The 23,244-nt window shown below is 39.2% G+C and overlaps 1 protein-coding gene across 4 annotated transcripts in view; it reads left to right on the top strand.

Moving 5' to 3' along the window:
• The window catches only part of SRGAP1 (SLIT-ROBO Rho GTPase activating protein 1), a 235,625-nt gene that overhangs the window by 122,083 nt on the left and 90,298 nt on the right, over positions 1-23,244 (top strand). For all 4 annotated transcript variants that reach the window (XM_081127248.1, XM_081127247.1, XM_081127246.1 and 1 more), the window contains exon 4: positions 17,764-17,826. In XM_081127248.1, coding sequence (XP_080983374.1) covers positions 17,764-17,826 — 63 coding nt within the window. The remainder of the gene's footprint in view (positions 1-17,763; positions 17,827-23,244) is intronic.

Genomic DNA, 23,244 nt, shown 5'->3' with positions numbered 1-23,244 from the left:
CACACACACACACACGCTTGCTTGTGTGCTTGCTACCTAGAAGTTTCTTCTTATCCAGATCCTCTGAGACTCAAAGAATTGCAGTTCTTGGAACCTGCCAATTTATAATGGACTCCTGGTTACTTTGGCATTGAGTGGGTGAATGGTCTTCTCCTGACCATTGCTGACCACTGGAAAGCTCACAGTCATTACAATCACAGGTATCAAATTCTACCCTCCTCAGGCAATCCCAGCAGACTACACACCCCACCTTCCCATGTATATTATTGCTGGAAAAAGAGTGAGAGGCAGAGGGCAAAAGGGAAAGACCAGAGGTGATTGAACAGCGAGGCCAGCCCATGAGGACACATCTGTCATCTGAAAGAACAGGAAGTGAGAACCCATATCTACCAAGATCTTCAGGTCCCTCTAGGCTAAAAAGCAAGACTAGTCTTTTCTGCTTTTTTTTTTTTTTCCCCATCGCCAACCTTCCTCTTTTCCAATTCCTCTTCCAGTGGTTAGCTCTGGAAGGACGGAAGGAAGTCATCAGAGCCTGTCTGAAGTGACCTGTAGAACTGCTCTGGAGCCCTTAGTAGCACAGTGCTGTTCTTCTTGGGAAAGGATTTTAAGGTTTTCTCATTTCTCAGAAATACCCCCGTCTTTGTGGAGATCCAGATAGATGCTGGCTACCTGATAGGTTCAGCTCTTACACAACTGTATCTTACTCAGTTCAGTCGGTCAGAGAGAATCCTTGACCAAACTATTGTGTCAAATAAAGATTTTGGAGCAGATTGTAGGAATGTTTTTGTGATCAAATATATATAATAATCCAGAAGACAGACAGGAATACCTAATTCTGTGCATAGGTATAGGGAACAGCTTCAAGACTTAAATTTTAATCACATCAAAACCAGTTCTAGAAATGGTTGCCTCCACTTGCCAGAAAGTTTGCAACAGGTAGAAAAAGTGAAGCTTTTTAAAAACAAAAGCATTACCCAGTTATTTAAATATTGATTATTTCACATTTAGACCTTTAGAGTTACACATGAAGCCTGTTGGTCAACATAACAGCGATTCATCTTTTAGGCTCAAAGTCAGATATAGTGGGTGTGCATCTTAGCTTTGCCTCTGTTAGTAGCTGTGTGGACTTGGAGGTATTTGTAAACCTCTTAAGCCAAAGTTTCCACATGTATAAAGTAGGTATAATAACCTATTTCAGATAATTGTATAGAGGATTCATAAGTCATGGGAAGCCACTTAGCCCAGTGTCTGGACTTAATACGTCCTAAGTAACTTTTAGTTATTCTCTCGTATTAGCTATATTGTGCACACATACTCCACACACCAGCAATAATTATGTCATGTCAGATGACACTAGACATTATACTAAATATGTGCTCTTTCTAAGGAGAGCATATGGCATAACTGTGACAGTCACATCCAGATCATCACATTATTTGTACATCACTTATTATGAAGTACCAAGCCATATTCCTAAGTGGACTCTGAGAAATTCCCTCACAACATCTTTGCTTGTAGCTGAATTAAAATTTTGGTCCTCACATTTCAACAATTAGTGGGAAATCAGAGAATAACCCAATGAATACCTGTGTTGTTCAACCCCCAGTGCCTCTCTGCTTCCCCCAAAGCCATTTCACATGGAGAGCCTTAACTTTGAAGCTTCATTGATTTCTTTTTTTTTTAATATATATTTTATTGATTGATTTTGGAGAGAAAGGGAGAGGGGGAGAAAGATAGAAACATTAATGATGAGAGAGTCTTTGATTGGCTGCCTCCTGCATGCCCCTTGCCCCGGATTGAGCCTGCGACCCAGGTATGTGCCCTGACTGGGAATTGAGCTCCTGGATCATAGGTCTGTACTCAACCGCTGAGCCACACTGGCTGGGCTTGATTTCTTGATTCATTCAACAATTAGAGTTATTCAGTTTCAGACCCTTCATTAAGTGTGGACAGAGTAGGATTTTGCTTTTACTCTCCTAAGTTCTGCTTTGCCATTTTAGGAGAAGGTCAGAAATTGGAGACTCCTTGTAGACATGGGTTGGTTTCATTATCAGCTCTGCCTTCTCTCCCACAGAACAAGGGTTGACGGGGTGCCTCCCGCCCTGTCTTCCAGCCCTGCCTCCTGGCGCGATGAGATTTTGCTGCCTTCTTTCCATGACTCACGCTGAAGGAAAGAGAGTGTTCTGAGTCTGGTTTGGTGCCACAGGCAGAAAATGTGCGGTTCATGTGCTGCACACACACCAAATAGTTCATGTCAGCAGTCACGGTGCAGCAAAGACCACGGCCAGCTTGCAGTAATCACTTGGTTTAGGCACCTTATCGCATGATCTCATTTACCAGTTTTATGAATATTATAGAAGTATGTGGTGTAGAGGGCACACCATAAAATGGGAGCATTTGAATATGTTACATTACCTCTGTGTGTTTTCAATGATCTTGAAGCCTGTCATTTCCCTGTGGATTTTCACATTAACACTTTTATCCTTCCTTGGTTTGCATAAATATGTGTATATTTTATTTCATTTTTTTCCCACCAGTAATCATGATACCTGTATGCTACCACTCACTGAATTTTAACTGTGCGCCAAGCACTGGGCGCTGCATTTTTTACACATGACATTGCATGTTCTCATAGCTGCCTAGTGAACAGGTACCATAATCCACCTTCCAGGGATGAAGAAGCAGAAGGCTCCGAGGCATAAACTGCAGAGCCAGGCTGACTGGTATATATTCTTGCCTTTGCACATATGTCTTAGACCTAACTTAGTTACTGTGACTCTTGGTGTTTTTTGTTGGTAACTGGAGATGTTATTCAATGCATATAGGTCAGAATTTCTGAGAATTGGGACCCTGTGGTTCTTGGCCCTATTTATTTCTTACGAAAATCCTGAAGAACGGTAGATCTGGATAAGGCAGCGAAATCTTTTGGTCATCTGAGTTATAGGCAGGGATTCAAAGCAGCAGAGACTGGCCCCAAGCCACTGAGAATTACCCCAGTTTGGCATAAATGCCATTGGTTATTAGATTCAGACTCACAGGAATTAAATTAACCTGCTTTGGTCTTGTTGATTGTGTGGCCTAATTTGAAAGAAGGAATGAAGATTACTAGTAAGATTTGGAAATTTGTAGTCACTGATTATTTTGGTCAAAGCCAATCATATTCTATTTAAGTACCCCAATATGAAAGAAAATAAAGACACTTCATGGGGGGGGGGGGAATGCTGTGTTTCCAATCAAATCATTTAAAATAAGTTAATATTCAGACAGATGTTTTAATATAAGTTAGTAAAAGATACCAGTCTATTATAGGTCTCTAAGGCTCTAACCTTGTTTTGAAGGAAAGATCCCTATGTTTTGAAAACTACTAATCTATATATGAAAGGAAAAGAACCTATTTCTTTTTTAATATGAAACTATATATTGTAGAAATTTAGAAAACATAAAAATATAAACATGGAAATAAGAATTACTCATATTAATACTACCTACTATAAACATTTTGGGCTATCTTCAGTATTTATATGATAAACATATATGTGTAGTATACAAATATATATATATATATATATATATATATATATATATATGTATTTTATAAAATTGAGATTTCATTGCATGTAGCTTGGGAGCCAGCCCTTTTCATGTAGAGTATTGTGAGTGTTCCAATGTCTGGAAACGATCTTCTAAAACAGATACTTCATGCCTGCACAATATTTTACTATCTACACGGCCATGTTTTTGGGGACATCTAAATCTTTCACACATCCATGATTTCCTTATTTTTATGCTATATCCCTTGAAGTAGAGTTATTAGGTCAGGAGTGGCATTAGAATTTCATGCCTTTGATGAAATTCTTACCTTTGGCCTTTCTGGAGTAAAGATGGTCATGGCTGTGATTTACCAATGAGTATCTGTCCCCTGAAAAATAAAGTGAGCTACCACATGTGATTTAGTATGCTGATGCAACAGCAGTAAATAATATAACAGGAGGAACTTTTCAAAGCATTTTAGTGCAGTGTAGCAGAAGAATTAAATGGTATGCTGGTCGCCTCAAGAGACAGCTTAATTATTGATGGGGCCTGGAAAAGTAAGTGGGAATAGTTCACGCTAACACTACTAGCTGGCTCTCTTGAGTTTTATTGACCCTATGGCTAGCTCATTTTTCTAGAAATAAGTCAAAACCACACTCCTTTCTTACAATGATGTAGGTTTCTAAAAATATTTTAGAAAATATTTTTACTTTGTATTTATGAATTGCTTCTCAGGATGGCTGGCACATAGTAGGTACTTAATAAATAGCAGTTGTTGGTGCCGCTGTTCTTACATTTATATTATTACCTCTATGACTTAGTGACAACAGGACATGTGTGATTTACCTGGCTATGAATTTAGCTGGCGAGTGACTAGATAAGAGCGTGCACTATCAGTTCAGAAGTTTGATTAAAGACACTAAGCAGATGATATATGGGGGTCGCCTTGGACAGTGATGCCATTTTTAAAAACCTCACGACAGCTAATTTGGACATTTTGTCAGGCAGCATGATGTAGTAGTGCCAACACTCATGTTAGCAGTTGAACCCATGATTACATTAAGGACAGTTGTCGTCAGGCCCTGCCCAGTTTGGCTCAGCGGTTCGAGTGTCAGCCAGCAGACTGCAGGGTCCCGGGTTTGATTCTGGCCAAGGGCACGTACTTCAGTTGCAGGCTCATCCCAGTCGGGGCACATGCAGGAGGCAACCAATTGATGTGTCTCTCTCACATCGATGAGTCTCTCTCCTTCTCTCCCTTCCACTCTCTCTGAAAAGCAGTGGAAAAATATCCTCAGGTGAGGATTCAGGAAAAAAAAAAGAGAAAGAACAGTTGTCAAAAAGCACATGGAACTTATTTATAGTAAAAAAATAAATCTGAAAGTGTACGGACCAAAATTATTTTAAATGGGTGTCTCTCAGTTGCTTTAATTTTCTTCTGTTTACTTAGCTGTAATTTCTAATTTTTTACAATGAACATATGGTATGAGACACAAAAGAAAACAATTGTTCATGTAAACTAAAAACGTAAAGAGTACACCAGTCAGCGTTTACTGTAAAGAAGTGAGGAAACGATACCCATTAACTAATTCAGCCCCAAGTGCTGTTTGTTGATGGAGAATCAGCCTCTTCTCCAGGCACACTTGAGAAATATGCTTTGTGTATACAGTGTTAGGATGATTAAAATGAAAGAAACATGAGATCGGGGAACTTCTGAACAAGGTGGCAGCTCGCACAGGGCTCCAACTGCCTTACCTCCCGAGTTGTCTTTGAAATGACTAATCAAATATATAAATAGGAAAAACTGGAACAGTCCTTTTAACTTTAAGCAGTTCCCAATACTCCTTTGCTCACTCTTGGCTCCCACCTTGCTCTGAATAAAAGTCTATACCCCTGTCTCCTTTTTCTATCTTAAGTTTCCTCTATAGCACTTATCTCTTTCTCACACATTGTATTTACTTAATGTTTGTTCACTTTCTGTTTCCCCTAAAATTAGATGTAAGTTCCTGAGGGAAGGGACCTTGTATTCTGCACTGAAACAGTGACTGGCACATAGTAGATGCTCAGTAAATATTTATTGACTGAATAAATAATGAATGCTTACATCTATATTAAAAACTGGAGATTAGTGTGATCCACATAACAGGGAAGTTCAAGGCATTTTAGCCAGATCCAGTATTGACAAGGCTGGATTTAAACAACACTGTCACGTGGAGCCTACTTCCCAAGAGAGAACTCGGAAAAAGGATGTCCCAGGGAATCCAGAAGTACTAGGGAGATTACAGAGAGCATAAAGATTAAAAAAGCAATTCCATAAAGTTCTTTTTAACTCCTGGGCTCACCTCTGAGTGGTAGAGGCCTGAGACTGATCTTTAGCAGTGTACCTACCAATGACTTTGAGAACTGAACTAAAGGGTAGATCATTGCATGGGGTTCCAGACTGGCCACTGAATGGTACATATGCAGGACGGATCCAAATAGTGCTGTGATAGTGTTGGGAACAGAACTGACATTGAAACCACAACCCATCGAAGGCTGGTCAGATTTGTGTCCTGAATCCAACCAGGTTGATTTCCTGATAAAACAAAAATATCAACATTCTACATATGGTTTAAATAAGACTCAGATTCTCATAACATAATATTCAAAATATCCGAATACAATCCAAGATTGACTCAGAATACAAAGAACCAGGAAAACCCCAATTCATGTGGGAAAAGACAATCAACAGACACCAATTCTGAATGACACAAGCGTTGGAATTATCTAACAGAGACTTTTATAGCAACCATGATAAAAATGTTCCAAGAAGTAAGGGCATGCATTGTTGAAATGAATAGGAAGATAGAAAGTCTCAGCAAAGAAATAGAAGCTATAAACAAATGGAAATCTTAGAACTGAAAAATACAGTGATCAAAATGAAAAGAACTCAACAAATGGCTTCAATAGCAGAATGGAGATAACAGAAAGAAGAGTCCGATTAACTTCTGTTAATCTTGAAGATAGATTAATAGAAATCATCCAGTCTGAACAACAGAGAGAAAAAAGATTGAAAAAAAGAATAATTAGTGCCTCAGTGACCTTTGGGACAATACCAAAAGGTCTGACATTTGTGTCAGCAGAGTCCCTGAAGGAGAGGGAGAAGGGAAAGTGTGTGCACAAAAGAAATATTTGAAAAAATAGTTGCAAGAAAACTTCCCAAATTTGGCAAATGAACTAAACCTATATATTCAAGAAGGTCAGCAAAATCCAAACTACATGAATTCAAAGAAGTCCATACCCAGACACATGATAATCACACCAAAAGTTAAAGATAAAAAATATCGAGAGCAGACAGAGGAAAAATAATACATTGATTATGTGAGAACAACAATTGGGTGAGTGTAGATTTCTCTATCCACTAAATGCTACTAGCACCTTATTCATTTTGACAACCAAGAAACATCCTTAGATATTAACAGGTATCCCAGAGCAGGGGTTGGGTGGGGAGATTGGCCCTAGTTGAGAACTATTGATTCACATTGAGTCCTCTATTCTCCTAAACAGATTTTTTTAAAGAAATATTCCAATTTGATTGTTTTCAGTCATAAGGTGTGCAATGCTAGAGTCAACTAACAAACATGGAGTAGGTCAGAAGGCCGGTTCCTCACTTGCCAGAAGGAGGAGTAGAAGCATATCGTTCGGCACCAGGTTTATTTAGGTTCAGTTACAGTGGTACCTCGGTTTTCGAATGTCATCCGTTCCTGAAGATCGTTCAAGTTCTGAAATGTTCGAAAACCGAGGGATCCACAGCCAACAGCTGGGCCTCGGGATCCTGCCCTCAGCGGGAGCCGGGTGGCATGTTTGACTTCTGAGGCGTGTTCGGAAACCGAAGCATTTGCTTCTGGGTTTGTGGCCTTCGTAAACCAAAATGTTCGTCAACAGAAACATTCGAAAACTGAGACTTATAAAAAAATTGAGACTTAATAAAGTTTATTTTCAAAGAGCCATGGACACTGAATCCTTACCCACTCTCCTCATTCAAGAAGGAAATTGAAGTCTTAAGAAAAGAACTGATGAGGAGAGAACATTCCCACCATGTGTCTAGGTGTCTACACTTGAGATCAAAGTTTGTTTATTTATTTTTTTAAAAATATATCTTTATTGATTTCAGAGAGAGGAAGGGAGAGGGAGAGAGAGCGATAGAAACATCAGTGATGAGAGAGTCATTGATCGGCTGCAGCCCGCAACCCGGGCATGTGCCCTGACTGACCGGGAATCGAACCCCGATCGCCTGGATCCTAGGCCACCGCTCAACCACTGAGCCACGCCCGGCCGGGCGAGATCAAAGTTTAAAGCAACCTGAGAACAGGACCTGTGTTCAGGTTACTAGTCAAGGCTTCTTACCAGTTGAAGACTATGTTTAATTTCACATGGTAGGGTTCTAACAGATTTTCAGCAGCTGCAATAACTGCCATATTAAGGGGTACAGCACATATAGCAAATATTTAAATTAAGGAACACATGCCATACCTCGAATTATAGCAACTCAAAAATACGCAGTTGTAATGAGATTCTGAATATGGCTGTCAGATTTCAGTACCTTTTAAATCTCAAAGAAAAAAGTATTTTCTCATTATTAGATAAGTAGTTAAGCAGAAACAGATATTTTACAAACTAAATACTTTGTCAGATCAATGTAGAAACTCATAAAAATAAAAAAGTTTACATCTTATATATGAACTATTTAGATTGAGAAAAACCAGTAATGGTCAATAATTGATAGTAAATAAATACATGCACTATTTTTACTTTTTAAAATTTGATAGTTCTGCCCGGCTGGGCGTGACTCAGTGGTTGAGCGTGGACCTAGGATCCAGGCGATCGGGGTTCGATTCCTGGTCAGGGCACATGCCCGGGTTGCGGGCCCGATCTCCAGTGTGGGGCGTGCAGGAGGCAGCCGGTCAATGTCTCTCTCATCATTGATGTTTCTCTCTCTCTCTCCCTCTCCCTCTCTCTGAAATCAACAAAGATATTTTTTAAAAAAAATTTGATAGTTCCAATGGAACAGAGACTCATAATTGGCTAATGTGCTGGCTTGAATCAACATGCCCATAAAAAGTTCATCTCTTTAGCTCTAAAGATGGAGATTGCCAGGGTCAACTAAAATAATTATCTTTTATTATTTGGCAACATCTTATAATTCCACTGAAGGGTCATGACAAATCCACTGTAACTTCTTTTCCTTCCCTTTTCATTTTTTTTTCCTGACCCTTACTGAGATCCGCTTTCTTTCCCGCAACAGGGTAAACATCCTACTTCATTATTCAGTCAACAAACCTTCACTGATTATCATTATGGCACATAATGATTGTCATCATGATTACCATGACAGGCACATACAGTGATGAGTGCAAAGGTCACAAATGTAAGACAAAGATCCTTAATTGGTATCCAAAGGAGCTTATAATTAAGTTAGTGATTACAGGAAAAAGATCGAAGAGGTAAAAATTGCATTATAAGTCAGTAACTGCTCTTACAGAGCTAGAACCCAAGACCACAAGAGCACAGAGGACTGAGTAAGATACACTGCCTAGGAAAATGGAAAACATATTCACAGGGAGAGTAGCATTTGATTAAAGTCTTAAAACTTGGTGAGATTTGCAGAGGAATCAGGGGAAGTGCATTCTTCTCTACAGAAGGAACAGCAAAGAAGAGGGCTTGGAGTTCTGAGAAGCTGAGTGTAGGTGGGGCTCTTGGTGGCCCCGCAGACTCAATTTGTAGCACTAGTGAGTTGTAAAGACACCTTAGAGCGCCTCTTTTGCCTGGACTGAAAGCTCACTCAGTTGCACAGCCGGCTGGGGTTAGGGGTGTAGCCCGTTGCGTGGTGAAATGTACGTGGTGGAATAACAGCTATCTGAGCTCCAGAAGGGTTGGATCCAGGTTGGGGGTGGGTGGGGAGCATGCAAGAATTTTGATTCTCAGTTTGAGGAATTAGTATCTTATCTAACAAAGGAAGCCAAGAAAAAAATTAAAGCAGGGATATGGTATAGTCAGCCTTATTTTTCTAAAACACTGTGAAGAGTAAGTTGGGATGGGAGAAATGGGTCCTGGGGAACCTAGTGAGAAAGCTGTTTCATTAGTAACTGGGTGGTTTTTTTCACTCTATCGTGAATTACGGTCGGAGAGCAGTTCCACACTTGTAATGATATCATCTTCAAAATTTTCATCCGTGTAGATGAAGAATGAATCGAATGTTTGTTGCTCTTTTTTAAAGGTCCTTTGCAATTTAAAGCCTGAACATTGCTATTCAGTCCATCCTGATCAGATTTTCTTAAGGCGTCTACTCCTTTAGCTGATGGCTCTTTAGCTTCTTGGAAAAAGAAGAATGTAACAGTGATTCCAAGATTCCCAGGTTTACAGTAACTGCACTGATGGGTCTGGACTGCCTCCACAAAACAGGGCAATGGCAAGTGACTGCAGGTCACCGGGAGGTGGGGCTTGTCTCCTGATCCTCCCAAGGTATTAGCCGCCACCCCTTGAAGTATAAAGAAAGCTCCCTTTTAATACCACTAGCTACAAGACAATGAACAATTATCTGGGAAGCAGGGAGAATTCTCTCTCATTTCTTTAAACTGTGTCATATAAGAAATAGTTGAAGTTTCTGGGACTATTTAGGACAGAGAAAGTAAGCCTTAGCTAGGACTCAGTAGCTGTCTCAAATATTTGAAGACCTGTCATATAGAGGGTGGCTTAGATTAACTAGCTCTGTAACTCTACAGGAGCTAAGACCAATTAGGAATACCCTAGGAAGACCTAACATTTAAGTCAGCTAGGGCTAACTCAGAATTAGAGTTCTGCTTGGTTGTAGCTTTGCAGTGTTCTCTGGAATGGACTTTACCTTCCTTGGTGTAGCACCTCAAACACAATTAAGTATTCCATAAATTAAGTCTTGAATTACAGTATGTTGAAGTGACTATCTGAGACATACTGATTTAAAAGTTGATACGATTAGACGATTGCATCAGTATTTAGAAAAATGAAGGGTGATTTTATGTGGTGAAACAAGGGTAAGACTTACTCATGGGAAATTTTTTTCTCTATTCCTTAGGCTACTTTACTTAAATCCATCGTTAATTCTGTGGACCAGTTAACCAGTTCTGAGATGGTGCTATTAGTATTAGGCTAAATATAGACCTTTAAAGGAAGTTTCTGATTTTGGTTAAATTCTTGATGATTGATTAGTTTCTTAATTTTTTTTATTTGATTCACAAGTTATATATAGAAATTTTACTTGGTTTAAATGAGCCAGACTCTATTGAAATTGTTTTGTTTACCTCTCTCGCTACACTATAAGGCCGCTTTTCTGTCTTTGGCACCTAGAAGGTACTCATAAAAACTGATAGAATGAATGAGAGAACGCATGAGTGAGGACATGAATGAATGACTTTTATCAGTGTCTGCCTTTTGCTTACTAAGTCAATGGATGACTTATAAATGAGCAAATCTCTGACTTATTGATTTGTTTTTGTAAATAGTTCCTGGACTTCCTTACCGCAGTGCTATTAAGACTGAAGCCAGGGATTTCTACACAATGTGATCTAGTTTGCTTCACCACAGACTATACTCAGAGCCCCAGCCAACCGTGCCATAGAGGTAACCTTTTGGTTATCCTGGGAAGCAGTGTCGCTTAGGACCTCAGTCAGAAAAGAGAAAGATAGTTGGATTTAATGATAAAATACTAAACTCAGGTTCATCCACTAAAGCAGCAATTTTCAACCTTTTTCATCTCATGGCACACATAAACTAATTACTAAAATTCTGCGATTAAAAAAAAAGGTATAATAATTGTGGTTCATTCACACTGGACGGCTGTTGTTGTGTTGGCTGTTGTCATTTTTTCATTTGACAATCTGAGGGAAAAGAGGTCAGCGCCCCTGACTAAGTAGTCAGGGAATGCATGCTTTAAAAATTCTTGTGGCACACTGGTTGAAAACCGGTGTACTAAAGAAAACATGTTACTATGGTAATATTAAGAAATTGTCAATAAAGCTGAGTTATTAAATGTTTGGAAAGTTTACTGTATTGAAAAATTATCTGGAAATATATTTCTGGTATTTTTAACTGTATTAAGTCTGAACCAGAGTTTCATAACACATTCTGGTTTTAATTGAGTAAGTTGTTTATAGCCGCCACTGGGAGTTTACGCCTAAGTGCTTATTCATTTAGTGATACTGAAAAGGTATTTCCTAATTTATCACCATTTTGAGTAGAGAAATAACCCTACCATGAAAAATTGTGTTTCTCTTAAAGAGTTAAGGAGATGCAAGCTGAAAATGAAAAGAGTTGTGTCACCTACTTCATTCCCTGTAGGATTTTAAATTTCAGTCTTGAGTTACTTAACCTGTCTGTTCACGTGCTGTTTGTCCCTGGGAGGTTGTGAGTGACTTTGGTGTCTGTGACTTTGCACCTTTCAAATTGTCTGCTCACAGGCTGAACATAGCCACAGCGGAACTTTTTCACCTGGATGCCACATTTGCCTCAAAATTACTTTAGTAAATATTCTAGGAGATGCCCTAGCTATTTCCTTTAAAATTAAGTTTGTTTACCAAATAAAGTTCTGGTTCCCCGGCGTCTGTGATCTTTTGTAATTTTCCCACATTTTCTAGTGGCATGGAGTTTTGTCTGAAAGGATACTGATTATTTTTCCTCTTGGGAATGAAGTAGATCATGAAGTTAATTCCATGTGCTGATATTTAGATGTCTATTTTAGTAAGTACAAAATCATGCCCCTTGACAGATAGAAGGGAAGTGTGCAGAAACACTATAAAGATTATTCAGAAGCTTGGTTCAGGCCAGGAAGCCCAACCCAGCTTTCTCCATTGGGCATGTTGAAGGATGCTGTGGACTCAGGTCTTCAGAGTTTACATGAATTAAGGGAATCTATTATTATAAAGACACATGAACATGAGCTTTGGACTTAAAAGCACACATATTGGAGAAGCATCACCTGACCCCTTTAACCAGAATTTACATCCAAAACTCACTAAGTGTGAGACACTAAAATCATCTGAAACCTTATCATTAAATATTTAACCTGGTTTTCCTTTTTCTCTCACACTCCCACTCTGACTCAGGATAAGGTCGAGATTCCTTGACTGGTCATCATAATAGATTTACTTTAAAAAAAAAAAAATACCTCTGTCAGAGCCAGACGCCCTCTGAATTGGTCATTTAACCCAGCTGTATAGATCACTTGATTGATTGCTCGGTGCACTCACATGTGGCTGCATTATTATGCGCTGTGTCTGTCTTTCCCTCCTTGCTGGGAGGCTGCAGGGAGCAAGCCTGCAGGCCTGCAGGAATAGAGATCCTGGCCAGGGCCCTGTAGAGGAATCTGTTTGGGCTCGCCTGGCTCCTCCATGAGACTGTCAACTCTGGAGGGCAAAAGCCACACCTTCCTCAGCTCTGGGTCCCATTCATTCAGCAAACATATGTGGAACACCTAGTGTGCCAGGCACCAAAGCAGGCCCTGGGAATACAAAGATGGTGAGGATGTCCTCCCTGCTCTCAAAGAAACACTGTTTAGGAAGAAGGAAATGTGATGAGCATAATCATAATGGGTGACATCAGTTTAGCACTCACTGTGTGCTGTTAGGTGTTTAATAAGGACCACCCCAAAGAAACTTCGGCCTAGAGACTATTGGCATCTCCATCTTGCCATTGAAATAACTGAGATTTTGCAAAATTATTTAACTGATACACAGACAGTAACAGGATAGTTTGAAAATAGGCAGTTCGATTTTAAAGTTTAAATTCTTAACCACTAAATGACATAGCCTAGGATTGGTGATAAATGGGTGAATATATTATATAATCATAGACAAGGGAGGGTATATGTTTTTTTTATTTGGGGCTCAAAGCAAAGTTACAAGAAAGCTTTCACTGAGTAACTTGTAGGATCATACCAAGCAAGAGAAGGAAGGAGAGTCTGGGCAGAGGAAACAGCTTGGGAAAAGCACAGAGACCTGAAAGTTAACAGTTTATGACCTGGCCGACCGAAGAGTGTGGTTTGAGATTTGTGCATGGTAAAGCAGAGTAGTTAGGCGGGAGAAATTATGGGTGCTTAAAAATTTGAACTCCAGTCTGAAAAAAATATAGCAAGTGTTTGATGAATTTTAATCAGAGGAAGGACATAATTAGAAATCTTTATTTTTTAAATTCTAATGACATACAGAAAAATGAATCCACCGGAACAGAGAGGAGTGGTGACTTCTTCAGGGAGATGAAGCAAGCCTTGGGTGAACCCCAGATTATGACTTCAGTGACACTGTCGTCCTGGAAGCAACGTACATTTATTATAACCCTTTTTAAAACATTGTAATATGTATTAAGGGTCTTACAGAAGTCAATATTTTTATCCTAGTAATTTCATGTCTGGGAATTTATATTAAGGAAACAACACAAAATGCAAGATAAACCTTTAGCCCAGAATTTGTGATAATAGTTCAGTGTTAAAACATGTTGGTGAAATTAAATGAGTAAGTAAAAGACTGAATGATTGATAGAAAGAGTGGAAATGTTGGAAACCATAATAGAAGAGTGGTTAATATCCATTCACTGGGTAGTTATGAATCCAATGATGATGATGGTTCTGAAAACTATATAAATACATGGAAAATTTTATGGTAACTGAAAAAAGTAGAAAAGATGCTTTATTATTATAGAACGATTGCAACTCATACCTATGTTTACATAACAAACTTTGGAAGAAATACATCAAATTATAATGGTGGGGGCTTTGTTCTTCTGTTCTCCATTTTCCCAATATTCTTCAGTATATTTAATTCATTTTTATAATAGAAGGGTACAAATTTTGGACTATTAATTTTGCTCTTAGGTTTGTGGTATCTGAAATATCAAAGTGACAATAAATAGTAAACAATTAGAAATAGGCTTGGTATTCAACTCTGGGTTTGCACATTGGAGACATTCAATAAACGTCAGCTGAACGGAAGTTCCATTTTTCTTCGTTTGGGGGCAGAATCCCAGAATCCTATGACGTTCATTTGTAGTTATCCCATCATTTGAACAAGGTTTATATGAATGGCGGGGGTGGGGGGTGAGGAACTCTACCCTTTTCCAACTTCATACCTGAAGCCGTTGCAGGGAATCTCCTTTCATGTAAAAGTAAATTTAATCAGCCAGTCTCAAGTAACACAGAAAATACTTTATTTCAAACATATATCATTTCATAAAGTTACTTTTTTATGTTGTACAAAGAGAACATTGATCGCTTTCCTTCATGCCAGTATCATTTTTCTTACTCAGCAGTTCTTGTTCAAGGGTCAAGGGTCTGCTCTCACTGTTTTTAAATTTTAATGAAATAGAGTCCAGAGGCATGTTTAACCTACTGAATTTTGATGGAGTTTTGATAATCCAGTTATTTTCTAGCGAGAGGGTTTCAGTCCCATTAGTCTAGGACGCCAGCATGCTGTGTGCCTCAGCAGGTGTGTTTTGGTTTAAGATTGCTTCTTTGGGGTGTATAGAATATTATTTAGAAGAAAGGGTTCTTTTTTACTGTTACTATAATAAATTGGAAACATGCCTAAAGTTGGGGTGGGGCAACATGAGATAGTCCTTTCATTGTTTCTGGGCCATAGGACAGGGACCATGACCTCAGCACTCGGCTCCTTAAGAGCCTCTTTCGTTCATTGTATATATCTTATCACACTGGCTTCAGGAATCTGAAACATAAAAGTGACAATAAATAGTAAGCAATTCGAAATAGGTATTCAGCTCTGGGTTTATCCATTTCTTAGTGGATGTTGGATTAATTCATCCATTCCCCCCACATGTGAACATAGAAATGTAACAGAAAAATTTAGTGTACGACATGGCAAGGAAGTAGGGGTGTAAAAAATGCCCAAGAGCCAGAGCACAATAGTCGGTGCCCTCCCAAATCAGGAGTCACCGGGAGAGGGATTTAAAGGCCAGAGCAATAATGAGGGCCTTCAAAATCAAATCAACTTGTATCTGCCAAGCACTTCCTTCAGGGAAGTCAATGGAATTAAGTGTCCCATTACAGGGACCATGTTCATTTTATAGATCTGGAAGCTGAGGCCCAAGGGAATCCAAAGTCTTTGTGACTTCAGACCCAGGCATTCTGACTCCAGAATCCTTTTAAGCAGTATGCTATATTGCCTCCCAGACAGATTTTTTTTTTTATATTTCAGGACCCCTGGGGAAAGGTGAAAGAAAAATGTAAGAGTATGCTGGGCGGAGCCCAGTTTGTCTGTGATAGATTTCTTCTACCTCATTACCTGAACTCTTGTAAAATCAAAAATATGCAGAGAATCTTCTTGCTTGTTCTAAGATATTTGACCTAGGGTAGCTTGGAGTGCCCTTATCACCAAAATCTGTCTTTAATCTGATCCTAAATATTCTTCACTTGGGGCTAATTGGACCTAAGGGACATTATTTTGTTTTTGTTCTAAAGTCTTAGCCAAGGAATATTTTCTTTTTGGGCTTGCTACCTGAACTATGGTCAGCTGAGCAGAGTTGCTTGCTGGCCTTTGATCCCATTAGAGAGTTCTGAATTGGTGGCCCCGGTCCCCGAATGAAATCTGATATTAAAATAACACCAAGCTGAAGTCCTAGGAGATTGTAGTGTAATATGTATGGGTCAGAATAGCCAAGATTTAGGGACAATAAAATGAGTTTCGGTTGGCTTCTTTGCTCTCTGGTGACTTTCCTTTAACTCGAGTGCTTCTTACCCCACCTCTTCACCTGTCAGACACGGCCAACATGAAACTTTGACTCCAATGTAGAGAGTTTAGAAGCCTTTGGGGCTGGAGAAACAGTAGCTCCCTTGATCACGGACGAATCTGAGTTTCTCAGAGCCCAGGCACTGCTCTGATGTCATCTTCCCACACTATTTTATCTTCCACGAACTTTCGCTTCATCACATTTGGCCTTTTTTGAGGGAGGCCTGACCCAATGGCCTTGTGTTCACAGCTGGACTGTGTTTCATCACGGTCCTAATGTTTTCTTAAGAGTGGTCTGTGTGCCTTTCCTTTCTGCCCTCTCACCAGGGGCCGGCTTTCAGCAAATATAATGACTTCAGCTATTACACAAACACCATAGTTCAGCTCGTTTACAGATTCACTTAGCAAGTGTTTACTGCTAAGCGTCCTACGTGCCCGAGCATGCCCTGGGCTAGGGTGAGAGTGGGTGCCTCCTTAAATTTCATACCTACGTGCCTCACTTGCCTCATCCTAGCCCTGGCCTTATGCCCAAGCCAGTGTAGGACCCACGCTTACAGAGCTAATAAAGACATGGCCCTTCCCCCCCATGCCCACAGTCCAGTGGCAGATACATCAGTGAACCAATGGATGCTGTTGTTATTGTCTCCAACTGCAAATTAAGCCATTCTGCGCATTTTCCCCCCCATTCTCTGTAGCTGACTTACATAATGAACCCAAGACAGGAAAAAAAAAAACACACAATTTGGATATATGATTTCCTTTAAAATTGCTTCAAGATTTGGCTGGAAAAAAAATATTCAGATAGTCCTCTACCAAACTCTCAGAATTAACCTAGGGAAGACTGTTTTAAATGCTGTTATTTACCAACTGAGTAGAAGAGTAAAACTCTGCCTTTTGTCTCAATGAAAATAATTATAATGAACACAGGGGTGAAAGCATGTGGGCCGTAGGTGGCCTTACCTTCTTCTCATTGTTTTGAAAGTGCTTTCTTAAAACTGCAGTCAGTCAGTTAGTTATTTTGAAAAGGGAGAATTCATTTCTTTTTGGTTTCTAACTTAGCTTTTTTGGAATCACACGGCAAAACTCCTTTGTGACCATACTGAGATGGGAGACAGGATGCAGAATGCGTCTTTTAATGACTTTAGTTCTGCATCTCAGCTTCTGAGTAGTCATGACGCTTCATTCACCCTGCTTACCTTTTCTCTCTTCTTGATAAAGCCTGATTTGGATGTTGGGAGAGCCATTCAGACTGTTCAATCACTTGTTTGCTTCTGTCCAGCCTATAGTGACCTTCAATGCATATATCTATTTTTTTAGAAAGGGCCACCTGGTCAAAGATGTTTATTTTATTAGGCATGCTGGCCTTCTGTTGTGTTATATATGACATTCTTCTATTTTTAGTCAATGGACTTTTTAAGATGTAAATAATTTAGAAACAAGTTTCTATTATGTTTTTAAATATTCTTTCTTAATTTCTTCTTAATTACAGAGCAAAGAGATTTCATTCCAACTTCATGAGGATTTAATGAAGGTTCTTAATGAGCTGTATACGGTAAGCACATAATCTTTCTTCTTTTGCAAGACTCTTTGGTTTAGAATTATGGTTTGCAGAAATACGGCTTTTATTAGAACTCATTCCAAGCCAGGGTGTTGATGGATGCTTGTCCGGTTGAAATAATGAACCAGGTGGATAGATGCACACTACTATATTATTTTGCCACTCCCTCCTAATTTGGGGAAATTACATTCAAGTAAATATGTATATGTAGTTATGACACTTTAAGAATCTAGATTATATGTGTTACAAGATGACATGTTTTTATATGTACAGATCATATGTGATCTCTACATGTATTCAATTCCAGATACTTTGTTTTAAAATGTTACCATTCTTAAATTAGCCATTCTGGGGTTTGAGAAATTTAGAGCTGCTTTATTCTAGTACTTTAATTTTTTCCCCCATTTCAGTTAAATTGTTTGGTTAATGACTTGCTATATTAAAATTACCTTTTGGGGAAGTACTTTTTAAAAAAAACTGATCTCAGAGGGGGATGGGGAGAGAGAAAGAGAGGGAGGGAGAGGAAGAGAGAAAAAGAAAGAAAAATCGATTGGTTGCCTCCAGCAAGTCCCCTACCAAGGATCAAACCTGCAGCCTGAGTATGTGCCCTGACTGGGAATCAAACCTGCCACTTTTTGATGTGTGGAATGACACTCCAACCAACTGAGACACACCAGCCAGGATGGGAGATATCTTTTTTTTGGTCAGTAATTTGCTATTCTGAATTTAAATTTTATCCAGTCTACTGCATATAGTCATAAGAAATTAAATAATTTAAAATGATTTTATTAAGAAAACCAAAACCAATGAGGTTCAAGTTGGAGTTAGTCATATGCCTATGTAAATTTGTTTTATACTTAATGACTATATTATTAAATGCAAATTCCCTTTGGAGGAACTTGGTAAGTTTTTATTTTATGACAGAGAATAACATCATGAGAAATTAACTCTGTTAATTTGTTCTAACTATAGATATGTGCATTTGCATTGCACAAGATTATTTGAGGTTTTTCTTTATAGGCAAATTAAACCTGAAACTTAGTATTAACATGTTTGTTGATTTACAAATTCTATTTGTTTCTAAAAAGCCATGTGTCTAAAATGCAATTTGGGGAATTAAATTGTTTCTAATGCTCCATTGATACTTGCTAATTAAAAGAACCCTTAGGTTTATACTTTTATGATCTTAGTGATATTATAAAATTCAGTTTCCAATTTTTTATACATGTGGGATACATTTATATTTTTATGTAGCACTTTGCTACACCTGTACTTAATAATTTAATTAACAGGGGTTTTTTTTGTTTTGTTTTATGTATTTTTTAACATATGTCTTTATTGATTTCAGAGAGAGGAAGGGAGAAGGGAGAGAGAGAGACAGAAATATCAGTGATGAGAGAGTTATTGATCGGCTGCCTCCTGTGTGCCCTGATTGGGGATGGAGCCTGCAACCCGGGCATGTGCCCTGACTGGGAATCAAACCGCGATCTCCTGGATCCTAGGTTGATGCCCAACCGCTGAGCCACGCCAGCCGGGCTAATTGACAGTTTTTATGAGTTAGTTCCTCCTTCAGAAACTCTAAACTTTACATGCAAAAGCCTCCATATTAAAAAATAACTAATGAAGTAGAGTTTTTGATGATAAAGGCCATTTATTAGCCTATAATTTATTAATTTCTGATAACCTAAGGTATCAACCATTTCTAGAAATTCTCGATTTAGAATTTAAAAGTAAAATGAGCATCATGCTTCTGAGACCTCCAGAAAAGACAAGCTGTGTCATCTTCCGTTGAACTATTTTAAGATGAGGGCTTCATGGCACTTTTTTGTGGCTCCCTTTGCTTGGGCATTGTTTAAAAAAATAAATCTGATGGTTGTCATGGCACCAGAGACAAGAGCCTGTGGATTATGGTCTGAAACTAGTAGTACTAGTCAAAACAATGGTGGCAAAGATAAACTTGCTCGTTGTATATAAGCCAGTAGACTGTTATGAAAATTTTATCTCAGTGAGAGATGTGCAGAGTGAAATTTTTCCTGGATTCAGCCTAAGGAGTGGACTTAGATGTTTAGCAGACTATGCAATTGAGTCAAGTTAGCTGACACCTCCTTAAAACCCTCATCAGTGTTATCCTGAAAGCCTGAAGGAGCCAGGCTCTAGAAATGGCCACCAGAGTTTGAATGAGTCAGTCATTTAGTTTCTCAGAGTCAGTTGAGGAATTAAGGAGTAGAGGAGACCAGCAATGAGTTTTTAATTAGGTAGACTGTAGAGCACTTTGAGTTCTTGGGGGAAATTTTTATTTTAACCAGAGCGCATGCTGTGCCGAGGTCAGAGGTCATGTTTTGCAGGGGAAAGACCTTCATATTACCCCCCACCACCACCACCACACACACACACAGCTTTTACTCTAACAGAACATGATGTTTGGTTTCTCTTGCACTTTAAATTCAGATATATAAATTCTGTCTTGTGCAAATGAAATCTCTCCATTATATATACTCAGTTGATGTTCAGAAAGTGAGAAAAGGTGAGGAGTGTTTGAAAAGTGGACCAGGAGTTGGGAGAACGTAGTTTAGAGTCTTTATTCAACCACTGACTGGTCATGAACAGATAGCCTTCTGAGCTGCATCATGCATGGAATTGTGTACAACTGATGATGTGATAATGATTACTGAAATAACAGGTGTAAAGAAGTAGCCTCGGGGAATTGAGAAAGCTCTAATTGCCTTTCCAAACAGATATTCACTCCTTCCTTTCTCTCAGTCCTGGGGACTCCTTGGGAACTGGAAGTGAACACTCTGAGTACGTGACCTTCCTTGTACCAGCGGAGAGCTTGGTATTAAATTATAGCCAACCTTAGTGGTGGGCACAGCCTTTTGTGTGCACTGCTTTACCCCAAAATATTTCTCCCATAGGCCTGTTCATTATACCAAACAGTATATCAGTAAGCTTTGTCTTCAACAAAACATAAACGCCCAGGAAGGACAGGAAGAGATCCTTTATAATCATCTTACCTTAGTGGGAACCACGCTTTTCAGATTCTTTGAACACAGGCTGTGCACACAGGCATAAAGGCCTGGACTTCTGAGCAGGGAAGAGAGGGTGGTGGTGTCACAGTGCCCTCTGGAACAGGAGGAAAGGTTTTCTATATTTTTGCCCCAACCTTGCCTTTATTTGCAGAATCAGGGCCTCAGAATGGTTTCAAGCCTCCATTTGGATTCTTAGACCACAAGGGTCAGCCACAGCAGTTAGGATTAGCTTGGCTTTGAGCGACAGGAACTCACAATAACAGCATAAACAAAATAGAGGCCTATAGAGTCTTTCACAGAAAAGAATCTCAGAGATTGGCACCCCGGGGCTGGTGTGGAGGTTACTTAAATCCACCCCAGATCTGGCTCCTCCTGATCCACAGTTCTGAGAAGCCTAATCGTAACCTTTGTCCTTAGAGCTCCAGCCATTACATCTGCATTCCTGAAATGGAAAAAAGAAAGAAGGGCAGGTCCCCTGTCTCTTAAGGAGACTTAATGGAAGCCTCATGTAACACTTTCACCTACGTTTCATTGGCCAGAACTTAGAACATGGTTCCCCCAGGCCGCCTGCAAGCCTGGGAATTACAGTCTTAGCTCACTGGCCAGATCATTGGGGATTCTGTGAATCTGAGAGAGGAGAGGTATTTGTAGGTAGCTCGCCATGCCTGTCAGAGCAGCTAACATCTGTGCATGCATATTATGTATGTGCTAGCTATTGTGCGAAGCACATGACTTGCCTTATCTCATGCAGTCGTCACAGTATCTCTTAAGATAGTTACTATCATGATTCCCATTTTGCAGAAAAGGAAAGTAAGGCCCAGAGAGGCTTGCCCCAGGTTGCACAGTAAGTAGTAGAGTGGGAGCTCAAGTCCAGGTCCAGAACCCATGCCCTTTACTGTCCTTTTATCTCAAATGCCATAGTTTTTGGAAACCATTTTCTAACAGAGATCTCTAATAGTAATGCCTCCCAAACAACACAGAGGACTTAAGTACTTTATCACCTGCTCACTTGTATTTTTTTTTAGAGTCAATGGCATTAGTTGCTTTAACAAAAGCAGAGGTGAAAAATTGAATATATGCCTCAGTGGCAACCTGCCTCCTTAGAAATGTTGATTTAAGTGATCTCCCAGATGGAACTCATTGGGCTAAAAAGTAAAAGGGTGAACCAAGATCTTTAGACTCCCTTTCTGAATATAACCCATTGATTAACTTCTTTTTAGTTTAACTTTTGAAAGAGAACCAAAGTAGGGTTAAGAAAACAGGGAGAGTACTGTGCTATAAGAAACAAAAGTGACTGAACTGGCAGTCAGCAAACTTGTATTTGAATTTCAGATCACTTAGCCAATCTGGGCATCTGTATTAGTCTGTTTTTTCCAGAACCAAGGGGATGGAAATTACATATATGTGTGTGTAAATCATATATATAATTATATGTGTGTGTACATATATATATATATAGAGAGAGAGAGAGAGATGCAGTGAACAAGCTAGAGAGCCATATTATAGTTCCAATTCAAGTCCAAAGGCCTAAGAAAGAACCAGGAGAGCTGATGGTGTAAGTTCTAGCCCGAGTTCAAGTCCAAAGCAGGAGAAGTCCCCATCTCACCTCGCACACGGTAAGGCAGAGAGAGCACATTCTCTCTTCCTCAGCCCTTTTGTTCTCTTCATCCCCTCAACAGCTTGGATGAGGCCCTCCCACTTTGTTACAAAGACTGTTTATTCAACAGACATTTTTCGAATGCCTACTACTGTGCCAGGCACTTTTAGATGTTCTGGGGATATAGCTGTGAATAAAAACAGACCATGTACTTCCTCTCAAGCCATTTATATACTGCTGAGGAGAAACAGACAGTAAACCAATAAGTGTATAGTATGGCAGGTATAAGTGCTAAAAGGCAAAATAAAGCTGAGTTAATATAGATAATAAAGCATTTAGAATAGTGTTGGCTCGGGCACATAGATGCTTAATGTTAATAGTCAGTGTCATCTTTATATATATATGTATATGTATATGTATATGTATAAATGTGTGTGTGTGTGTGTGTGTGTGGTTTTTCCTTACAATGGGTATATATTACTTTTGTACAAAAAGAAAAAGGAAAGTAACTTGCCCTAAGAAAGCCTAATCAACAGTAAAGGTGAACAGTGCTGTGATTGGGTTAGTGGGGAAGCAAAAAGGTAAATACAGAAAAATGGTGACACCGAAGGTTAGAGGGAACATTCAAAACAAAATTTGCCTTCAGTCTGTTAAAAGGCTTGTCATAAAACAGTGGTGCAAAGTGTTAAGTCTGTCCCCTAATTCCAAAATCTCAAAAGATTATGGTGGATTTTAGTAGAAAAATAGTTACTTGTCCTATATTAATATTTCTTTACTTTGAGCTTTGCA

The sequence above is a fragment of the Miniopterus schreibersii genome, assembly GCF_964146895.1.
Source record: "Miniopterus schreibersii genome assembly, chromosome: 2".
NCBI lineage: Eukaryota > Metazoa > Chordata > Mammalia > Chiroptera > Miniopteridae > Miniopterus > Miniopterus schreibersii.
This window is presented reverse-complemented; position numbering and strand designations above follow the sequence as displayed.